This window comes from Arachis ipaensis, chromosome B06, assembly GCF_000816755.2.
Source record: "Arachis ipaensis cultivar K30076 chromosome B06, Araip1.1, whole genome shotgun sequence".
NCBI classification, from domain to species: domain Eukaryota; kingdom Viridiplantae; phylum Streptophyta; class Magnoliopsida; order Fabales; family Fabaceae; genus Arachis; species Arachis ipaensis.
Window position 1 is genome coordinate 9,887,862 of NC_029790.2, and position 11,887 is coordinate 9,899,748.

Sequence of the window (11,887 nt, forward strand, 5' to 3'; positions counted from 1 at the left end):
TCATAGGAAAGGAGAATAAAATTTTCTCTTATTTTAACATCAAATTAGTATCTTATAATATAGAATATATCAGACACAATACAAAAATAGAAACTAACATGACGGGCACCCAAGAAATGTAATATATTTTTTATTATAGGAAAATATTTTGGCACAGAGACCAGATGAACTCAGCCTTTTTTTTGGTTTGTGGTTCTAATGTTCCAAGACCTCTTTAAACTCTATTGGACATCCAAACTCAAAGCACTCATAAAAAAAAACAATCCTTGGGCATTTTTTCGGCCCATCACCCAAAAAAGGTAAATTATATCATTAAATTAACCAACTGTCTTTACTTCAATAATCCCATCCGGAAAACATTCCAAAAGGCTGCACCCCACTACTTGTATCAGCCATTCTGCCTGCTCAGCAACATTAACGTTGCTGGTCCCCATTGCACGCGCGTCCATAGCATACCAAGTCCACGTAAGATCCAGACGTATGGATATCCTCGACTAACCATACCATAGAATTTCCCTAAAATAATTACTCTGTATAAAAAAAATCTTAGGTTACAAGTGAAACTTAGTTTGTTCAACAGTTATTTAGTAGTACCATGATTATTGATTACGGATAAGGACCAATGGGGATTTTACCAAAGAAACGCAATTAATCACAGATATTGAGAATTTTTCATCTTTCAACAACAAAGCTAAAAGTGCATCAAACGACACATAATCAGATGGAATGGATTGATTGATGTATTTGAAAAGGATAGAACTACTAATGTTCATAAAATTCTTCATACCACATGCCAATCTTCCACCAGCATTTCCAGTGGTTAAGCTGAGTTCCTTCCCACCTGCAAAAGCATAAGTAAAATGTAAATTAGGCTAAAGTAAAAGCAATCTATCAGTTTCTTTCTGCTTCTGGATTTCGAACATGTAATACACGAATAGTTGACGGGGATTCTCCGAAGAAAAAACGGATTATGGGAGTGTGTGACTTGAACTATTGATTGGATTGCGCAGATGGATGACTTTTTCATATCTGCCACATTTTAATTTGCAATAAAATGTGTCTCTTTTCTTTTGGTAGGAGGAGAAATTACCAAACGTCTAGCATTCCCTCACGCTTGGCGCCAATGAGTCCTTTAAAAAAAAAAAGACTATGCCTTCGCCAAATAAATATTAAGTAATAATAGCATGGCATTTCGAGTTCGATATTAATTTTTTCTCAAAAACCATTTATATTCATTCAATAATTTAAAATTTTCACATATTCAAAAATATTAATATATAATCAATATTACTATAAAATCATATCATATATAATAGAGAATATTATATAATTTCTAAGTTTTCATGTAAAAAAAAGTTTGAATTTCAATATCTATTTTCTTTAAACTTGACCATAATGCCTGCATGTAATAATAGCACCATTTATATCAACAAACTAAGCTAGTCACCATAATAGGCCTAACTACTATAAGATTCTACTAAAATTATTTATTCAAGCATTAAATATTTTATTCTTAAAAATAAAATTCTACTAAAGAAGATAAATAAAAAAGTACTTTAAAAGAAAATTATATGAACTAGGATTTGCTAGGATCAAACCTCTACTTGGACTATAGCATCGGGCTTAATCCAACGACTCCAAAAGCTTTCATCATCTTCATCATTACAAAAATTGGCCACCTGAAAACAAGAAAATTAAACAGTTGAAATACGCAAGTAATTTACCAACCTGTGAAATTATTTTAATCCTTGATAAAATAAAAAAGAAAAACAAGGTTAGGAAGTGTCAAAGAGATTAATTGAAATCACTGGACAAGGTTAAGTAAAACAAGAAGCATAAAGTGTAGCATACCAGCATCATCTCATAAGGTTAAGTAATGCATACCATTGCAACCTCTAAGACCCCACCCAAGGCCAGGCCATCAATGGCAGCAACAGAGGGTTTCCTTGACGCTGAATGAGGAAGTTTGTTAATTCAACATATCAGAAACTGTCAAATGAACGGTGAATAAGAAATTTGACAATAATTGTGTACGTTCTACAGTATCAGTGATGATTTCTATTGAAATAAACATAATAATAGCATTGGAAAATCAGTATAAACATAATAATAAAGACCCATGAAAAATAAAAGAAATAAAAAACTAAAGTTAGTACATTTTGCTGCTTGAATTCCAGAGCCCATTAATTCTCCTCCAATGATTGCAACCTTCTTAACTTTCCTTAGAACCAGACCACGATCAGTGATCCCAGGTACCTATCCAAACCAAGACATGTTTAAGCAGAAGATGCTATAAGTGAAAACAAAGAAAGCACTAGCACCTTGGGAATTGGATATTTCATATATAATAGCATTTATATAGAAATCAAGTATGTGCATCAGGGTAGCTAATCTTGGTTCAAAACATTATTCATCGCCATATTACCCTCTTAGGGTAATCAGAAATACAAAGCCTCAAAACTACTGATTAAGACATGTATTGTAGAACAGAAAAATAAGCATGAAGTCAAAACACAATTTCAACCAACCTTGGTTGTTCCTCTTTGAGCAAAGAATATACGAACCAGGCTTTTGCATGTATCCAAACTGAAAGTTATAGTGAATTTTCGAATTCCATTCTGTAGAACTGCAATAATAACAGGAAAATTGAGAAGTTCTTTTGTGAGGTTGTGACTTCTTTTCTTTTCAATAAACATTAAAGAAAAAAATGAGCCAAGTTAAACAAGCTATTGTAGAAAGGTAGGTCTTTGTTGGCCAAAGTTATAGTGGCTAAAAGTGACTGAATTTTGACTAACTAATAAATACATGACATGTGAAGAGTTTGGTGGAAGTTGTTAGTTAGAGTGATGGGTCTATTGTTAGTGATTATTGCAGGACAAAAAAGTAAATAAACTGACCAAAATAATGTATATATCATGTGGGCTTTTTTTTGAAGAAAAAAATTTGTTAGTATTTTTTAAGTAGTTAATTCCAAAACAGTAATGGTTGGGGTTTAGTGTGAAAATCTATTATAATGTTAGATTAATAAAAGATCATGAACTATTAATGATAAGAGTAATTTAAAAAAAAATAAGAACTAAATCATGTAATATTTATGTAAGCTCTTACTATTAATATATTTGTGACATGAATTATATGAGAATATAAATTTATAAAATATTAAAATTTTATAATAAAATATTTTTATTTTGAATAAAAATAACTATTAAATAGTATTGTTGATTTTACCATAGTTATTATTATTTTTATTCTTGTTATTATTGATATTATTATTATTATTATTATCATCATTATTATTAAAAGAGAAATTTTTGAAAATTAGTAATTTTTAGTAGTTTTGTTCATGTTTTGGTGAATATAAATACTAAATTATATTTTTTTTTATTATAATTATTTGTTATTTTAAAATTTTTAAAATATAAAAAATTTATATTGAAATACCAGATTAGAAAGTTATATATGGGTTACTTTTTTCGAAAACGAAATTTATTATGGTTTAAATTTATATATGTTTGTAGATATGCAATTTTATTTAAGTTCCAGTCAAATACAAAATATGAATTTCAGTTTTTATTCATTTTTATTCTATTTTTATCTTTTATTGTAATATGTAGGAGACAGTTGTGGTCTTAGCCATCCAAAAATTTTAAAGAACTATGACTACATATGAGATATATGTCTAAAGAAATAAAAAATATTATGTAATTTAGTAACTTTATATGTATTAATTTTTTATTATATAATAGATTTATATCTTAATTATTTAGCTCTCTAATATTTTTTACTTAACCAATTTAATATTATACACTCAAATTTTTATACTTATCAAATTAGTTTTTATATATTTATCTCTATATCTATTTTTAAGAAAAATTGTTTGTTCTTTTAATAATAACATATTTAACATTTATATTATTATATAAAATATTAGTAATGACTTATAGAATTATGTTCTGATAATTATATTGTGTATCTTAGATGTTATTTTTTGCAAAAAAATATTCAGTTTTTCGTTTAATTTTACATTCTTTAAAAAAAAATTACCAAACTTTTTTTTATCTTAACTTATTTAATTCTAGCTATCATTTTATTTTGATATTCGTATCTTATATTTGATAACAGTATTATACCTTTAAGTAATTAATAATTTATGATTTTTTTCAAGTAATTTTAATTAATAATTTTTGTAACTAAATACACTATAAATGTTTGGTCCATTATAATTTTATAATATATTATCGATATGTTGTCTCTTTTATGTAATTGTCATATCAAAAATGATATTATAAAAAATAATTTATAAGATTTTTTCTTTATATTTGGATAAAATCAATTCAATAACTATATATTATTCCTAAATTACTTTTATGTAATGAAAAAATCTAAAAAAAAAGTTAAAAAATTTGTCTATACTTCGACCCGTCCATATTAAAAATCCTAGATCCGTCCTTGGTAATCTAATACAAAAATATTTTATACACTATTATGATTAAAATATTTTTTACCGTAATTTTACACGAATATCCTAAAAAAACACGAGTGACTCTTTTTGTTTTATATTTTTACGTTTTCTGCTTCTCAATGCCATTTCTTCCTTAGTTTTAAAACTTATATCATGGAATTAACGAATAATATGTATAATCATGGATATACAAATTAAAAAATAAAAAATTTTTAGTTAAATAAAAATTAACAAATTAATATCTTAAAAAAACATAAACGTTGATAAAAACTAACAAATTTACTTCATGTGGTTTTGTAGATTTTATATTTGTTTCTTTAAAATTTTATACAAAGACCACGTTTTATATAAATATTAAGAGAAAAAATAAAATTAACAGTGAAGTCAGTTTTAAGACAATCTGGTATAATTGATTTTTCACTAGTTTATTTAAGTAAATTATAGAAGGTATGACATTATGAATTCAAGATTTACGGATGTCAGTTTTAGTGGATTCACAAAGTAAAAAAGCAAATCTTATTAATAAAACTATTATGAAGATTTTTAATAAGAGTAATGTTATATGACTAACAAGTATTATTATTTTTTGTCAGCACTTAGTCGCAGAGGCGGAACTATATGAAATATTAGAGGGGGGCAAAAAATATTTACACAATAAAATAAGACTAAAATAAAAATTTTAAGGGGGTCTAAACTGAAATTTACATATAATTTACAAGTAAAAAAATTAAAATTAGGGGAGCTACTGCCCCTTTCCTCCTACCTGGCTCCGTCCCTGCTTAGTCGATAATAATTTGTACTCATATTTATAGAAATTTTGTACACAATAAACATACACTTTACACATATGTTTATTAAAGTTTTGCACATACACATGAATCATTACCATTTGCACTCAAAATTTTTAGAGTTTGAATATATAAATTAATAAAATTTATCTGTTAAAAATAATTTAATATTTATATTCACCAAAATATAAACAAAACTACTAAAAATTACTAATTTTCAAAAATTTTTCTTTTATTAATAATAATAATAATAATAACAAGAACAAAAATAATAATAACCATGATAATATCAACAATACTGTTTAATAGTTATTTTTATTCAAAAAAATTATTTTCTTATAAAATTTTAACATTTTATAAATTTATACTCTCATATAATTTATGCCACAAATACATTAATAGTAAGAATTCACATAAATATTACATAATTTAATTCTTTTTTTTTTATTACTTTCATTATTAATAGTTCATGATCTTTTATTAATCTAACATTATAATAGATTTTCATACTAAAGTCCAACCATTAAAGTTTTGGAATTATCCACTTAAAAAATACTAACAGAATTTTTTTTCTTCAAAACAAAGGCCCACATAATTTTGGTCAGTCTATTTACTCTTTTGCCCTGCTACTCACTAACAATAAGGCCTATCACTCTAACTAACAACTTTCACCCAACTCTCCACATATTATGTGTTCATTCGTCAGTCAAAATTTAGCCACTCTTAGTCACTATAACCTTGGCCACCAAAGAATTACCCTTGTAGAGAAGCTAGCAATTGACAAACTTTATCCTGAGAACTTTGAAAGCAAGTTGGAGAAACCTGAGTTGGTTCATGATGTTCAATACCAGTAAAACAAATCAATTATTCAACAGAGAATATTCAAAAATTTTAATAACCATGCTTCAATTTATAATATAAAGCTAGCAAATGAATCACAATCTTTTAATGATGGTTTCCAAAAAAAAGAGATAAAAATGACATAGAAAAGAAATGTCACAGGCACAGCATTGCATGCAAGAGTCATATACCTTTTTAAGATCAGCCAGAATCAGTGGGCTGACGTTCCTTTGAAATCAAACTCCATTTTTGCAATGTCAAACTCCATTTCTTCTTTGTGTCGCTCAGCCATCACTACAACAGTTCCTCCACCCAGGCTCTCATTGGCTATGGCAAGTTGATTTAGTAATGAACCCTGCACACCCAGTCATATTATTGTGGTTCAGATGCATGACAAATTAAAAGATCCAAATGGAGATGCACAAAATCTTGATAAAAATAAATAAATAAATAAACAGCTGACATATGTTTGAATTGTTTCGTTTTTAATGATAATGCATTGGCAGATAGTAATTCCGGAATTTTACCAATTTATCAATCCAGCCAAGAATTAAAGTATGATTTTGCTCAACTACCTCACTTTTTCCTTTCCTCAGTGACTCGAACTTCTCAGAAATGGCACTCAAGTCATGACGGTTGAAATTGTGTAATTATTGGATCCAAAATTTACTGGATCTAAAATCGCACTCAAGTCATGATGGAATATGGACCTTTCTTCCCCACATGTCCGTCCACCAATAAGGATAGAAATTGTGTGGTCATTATTTCATAATCGAATTTTGAATGAATACAAAATACATTATTACTCTCAACAAAAACGTGCGAAGCTATTCAAATAGTAACTAAACTGTTATGTACCCAAATTCTAATCGCCACTGGCTTTTATTCAATCAGAGTATTGATGAAATAACTAGCAGGACGCCTTCAGCTTTTGCCTCTGTCAACAAAAGTTTCTCAATTGTAAGCCAGGTTTCCACATCAAAGCAGCGAAGTCATATTAATATCAATGTCTAAGCAAAGGTAATTCTTAATTAATTCTTAATATGACTGCACATATTTTTATCAGAAGCAAGTTGATCAAGCCACCGCTATACTACTTTCAGCGTTTTACTGCCAATTTTATTCCTTAGTGACTTAGAAAATAGTACGTTATATGAGAGGATTATGTGAACAAGTGATGTTGGACCAATTAATAGTAGATTTAGTTTAGTTTCTTAATCATACCTTGATGCAAATCTGCTTGATTTTTAGGTTGGAAGGCAAGGTTGCAATTGTGACCGGGGGAGCAAGTGGAATAGGAGCAGAAGCAGCGAGGTTATTTGTGGAAAATGGTGCATTTGTTGTTATAGCAGATGTTAACGATGAATTGGGGCTTCAAGTTGCAAGTTCCATTGGCGTAGACAAGGTGAGTTACCATCACTGCGACGTTAGAGACGAGAAACAAGTTGAAGAAACCGTTGCTTTCGCTATCAAGAAATATGGAAGCCTAGATATCATGTTCAGTAACGCTGGAATTGCAGGCTCTTTCTATAAAATACTTGATTTGGATTTGAATGACTTTGATAACACAATAGCTGTGAATGTTCGTGGAGCAGCGGCGTGTATTAAATACGCGGCACGTGTCATGGTGGAACGAAAGACACGTGGCTCCATAATTTGCACTGCTAGTACAGCTTCTGTGGTTGCACTTGGTGGCGATTCAGCTCCTTATGGTTATAACACATCCAAACATGGTCTTTTGGGTCTTGTGCGTTCCACGTGTGGTGAGCTTGGAGCTTATGGGATTAGGGTCAATTCGATTTCACCTTCTTATTTGGCCACTCCTTTGGCATGTGACGCTCTTGGTATGGAAGCAAGCGAAGTTGAAAGTGCTGTTGTTGCTGGTGCCAATTTGCAGGGGATTGTGTTGAAGCCAATTCATGTTGCACAAACGGCTTTGTTTCTTGCTTCTGATGAATCTGCTTATATTAGTGGACACAATTTGGTCGTTGACGGAGGTTTGTTAGCCGTTAATAGCCTTGTTTCAAAAAGTAATTGAGAATCTCGCAATATGCCAATATATAAGAATTTCAATTTTCGGAAGTTTAAATTTTACTTTAGAGAGTAAAGAGTAAAGTGTGATCTTCTATTTTTGAATAGTTTTTCTTTTATATTTATTATTGGTCCCACTTATAAAATCAATAGTGAGAGATCACACTTTATTCTCTAAAGTGAAATTCAAATTTTAGAGGATCCAAATCCTATATATTGAGTGCTAAGCCAAACAGATTTTGTAATTTATAATAATCAATTAATCATTATTATCAATGTTTTTGATGGTATGAAATTAATTGATTATTATACACTATTAGATTACATCTAATAGTGTAGAATTATTCATTTTTATTTTGATTAAAAATTGACTTCAATATAAAGTCAAATTAAGATGCTGTGCAATATGCACAAATAAAAATAGCAATAGAACTCTATGATGTGGGGGCCCCACTCCTATCTCTCGTTTTTAATGCATTTTCGTCGTAAGTTTTTGTTTAATTTCTTTTTGGGGGAGACAGATACTAGCAAGTAGCCATATATATTAAGGTTTAATTTTTTTTTTTTGAAAAAATCAACACAATTATAATAAAATTATCATAATTCAACTAAATATGTTAAATTAAAACACAATCTAAATATAAATTTAACATAATTAACATGCATATAAAATTTTCAATATACAAATTAATAAAATAACATAAAATAAACAAATTTCCAACAAGGGGAGAGGAGAGGCGAAAACGAAGCTTGGTGAAGAAGAGAAGACTATTATGCTGTCCAAGCTAAAATTATAATAGAAGAAAATAATTATTATAACAAAAATTAAAATTGTCAATCAAACGATCAGATTATCTCAGTTTAACAATGTAAAAGAGAATAAAAAAACCAAAGTGTAAATTTCTTCAGATATTATGTATTTACAATAAAATGTTACTATTACAGTATAAACTAAAAAGAAAATGAATCTAACACTTTTTAGGGAGATCAATCTTTACACACGTTTATTCACAGTGTACATAAAATACAGAAAAATAGACAAAACGTAGTGTGAGAGTTGTGCAAGGGAGGCAACGCTGGAGGGAGGAGGCTGTATGTCATGCATTTGGTACTTCTGAGCAATTGAGTAGAGACAGTTGTTGAGGAGAGGAGAAGAGCGGCGACAGAAATAACGAATGTACAAATACAATGGATGAAAATTTGGAATGTATCACAACATTGAAGAGAAAATAATATTTTGTTGGAGGTTATGGGCGTAATATTATTGAAGAGAAAATAGGAATATTAACATGGTGAGCTTTCATATATAGAGATAAGAAGGGAAGGGGTTCAATAATGGCTATAGAACGTGATTTTTGTATAATTTCAGGGAGTAAAATGAAAAAAAAAAAATAGACACCAAATTTCTATATTTTTTTAATTTATTAAATATTAAATGAAATAAAATGTTAGTAATTGCAGCATAAATTTAATTTAAAAAAAAAATCCAACACTCGATAACATTGTAAGAAAAAATAGTTATTATAATAAAAATTAAAGTAACGAAAAATCTATAAAAAAATTATTATTTTATCTAAAAAATTATTATTTTATCTAAAAATTATCTAAACACTAAAAATTACTTAAAAATTTAAAATTATTTTTTTTTCAATTCTAACCTCAACACCCATTTCTCAAATTTTAACTCTCCCTTTGTTTTTCTTTATAGATTTCACTATTTCTTTCACTAATATCACCACTGCCATCAACTGTTGTTAGAGTGAGGAGTTTATAAGATGATTAGATAAGAAACCCATTAACTTACTACCTTAAAGTTTTGAGTTGAATGTGATGTCTTCTCATTTTATATTCTCTCACTTGATTCTTCCCCGACGTCTTTCCGGTGGTCGAGAGCTCCCACAGTGGCCCAACAAAATGATTTCAGAGTCCATGGTTTAATCGATTTGGTTTAAGGAGTATTCAAGGTGAAACATCGAAAGTCTTCATGGCAAAAGTGTGGTCTAGGTGGCGTGTCCCGTGGTGTTTTGCGGCAATGTGATGGACGAATACTCGTGGTAGAGGAGCTAGAGAGAGGGAGAGTTGATGTTTGATGTGGAGACTCACACTTAAGGGGGAGATTGTTAATGTTGCAAATGTGATAAGTGTATGAAATTAGTCTCACATCAAAGAAAGCAAGGAAAAGTGATGAGTATATAAGATGAGAGACCCATCAATTTATTATCTTAAGGATTTGAGAAGGATTTGAGTTGGATGTGATGTTTTTTCATCTTATGTTATCTCATTTGATTCCTCCCTGAATTCTCTCTGGTTTAAAATATATGTTAGAATATAAATACACATTGAAAATAAATTAAACTGATTTTAGTGTACAAATAACATTTTTGTTTGTTTTTTTAGGTAATTTTTTAATGTTTGGATAATTTTATCATACGGAATCATCTTTTATGGGTAGAAAATTGTAGTTTGATTCCTCCCCGAATTCTCTATAATTTAAAATACATGTTAGAATATAAATACATATTGAAAATAAATTAAACTAATTTTAGTATACAAATAACATTTTTGTTCGGCTTTTTAGGTGATTTTTTAATGTTTGGATAATTTTATCATATAGAATCATCTTTTATGGATAGAAAATGGTACTTTCTTTTTTTTCATTGATAAATTTGTCGGCGTTTAAAACTTTCGTAGTAGAAATGACAATTTACTCTATAATTAAGAAAAGAAAATGATTAGAGAATACCAACTCTATATACACCAAAGTAGCTAACTTTTTTTAAATAAAAATTAATTTTAAAACTTCAAAAACTAGTTTTACTTTAAAAAATACGTGCTCTTCCATTCCCCTTCACTTCTATTTTCCTTTCTCTCAGCATCTATTCATCTTTTTCTCCTTTTTTTCTCTCTGCACCAGTCGCTCATCATATTTTCTTCTTTTTCTTTCTTAAATTTTGAATGATTTTTAATAGTTTTAGATATTTTTTTTAGTTTTCGAACATTTTTTTCTTATGTTTTAAAAAATAACATTCAAAATTTAACAGAAAATATCTAAAATCATGAAAAATTATTTGAGACCTCTTCTAAAATTTAAACATTTAAAATCTAAAAATATTGCTTGTTTTTATTTATTTTTTAATTTATATTCCTAAAAAAAACATATGAAACCTCTAAAATCTAAATATTTGAAACCTAAGTATAAAAAATATCTGAAACATAGGTATAAAAATATCTAAAATGATGCATTTATTTTTAATAGTTTGCTTTTATTTTCTTTTAATTGTATATTCTTTAAAAAAAATTCAAAATCTCTAAATTTTAAACATCTGAAATTCAGTAATAAAAAATATCTAAAATTATATTTTTTTAATAATGTGCTTTCTTTTACTTTTAATTATCCCATAAGAACATCTTAAACCTTTAAAAGTTAAATATCTGAAATTTAAGTATAAGAAACATTCAAAAGTAATGTGTTCTTTTTTTACCATAATTAAAATAATTTTTTTATTGTGTTTAAATTTTGGGCTTTTTTTTGTTAGATTTTATAAATTTTTTAAAAATAATTTTAGATATTTTTTTGTTATATTTTGGATTTTTTTTGTTATATTTTAGATTTTTTTTACAGTGATTTTGAAAGTTTTTTTCATTTAGTTTTAGAAAAACGTTGGAGACGTATTAGAATTTATTGTTTTTGCCATCAATTGAATTCCTTTAGTTTAGTAATTCAATAGCATATTTTATCCCACAATTTTTAATATTGATGACTAAT

The 11,887-nt window shown here is 28.0% G+C and overlaps 1 protein-coding gene across 2 annotated transcripts; it reads left to right on the forward strand.

Annotated features, from left to right (window-relative positions):
* On the forward strand, window positions 6,979-8,442 carry LOC107646040 (short-chain dehydrogenase reductase 3b-like). Of its 2 annotated transcripts, none has more exons than XM_016350230.2 (2): window positions 6,979-7,110; window positions 7,342-8,442. In XM_016350230.2, exons 1-2 carry the CDS (start codon window positions 7,097-7,099, stop codon window positions 8,126-8,128), a joined length of 801 nt encoding a protein of 266 aa, XP_016205716.1. In that variant the 5' UTR covers window positions 6,979-7,096; the 3' UTR covers window positions 8,129-8,442. The 2 variants fall into 2 exon arrangements, with proteins under 2 accessions (XP_016205716.1, XP_020959586.1); XM_021103927.1 differs by having other exon boundaries at window positions 7,074-7,110; window positions 7,354-8,442.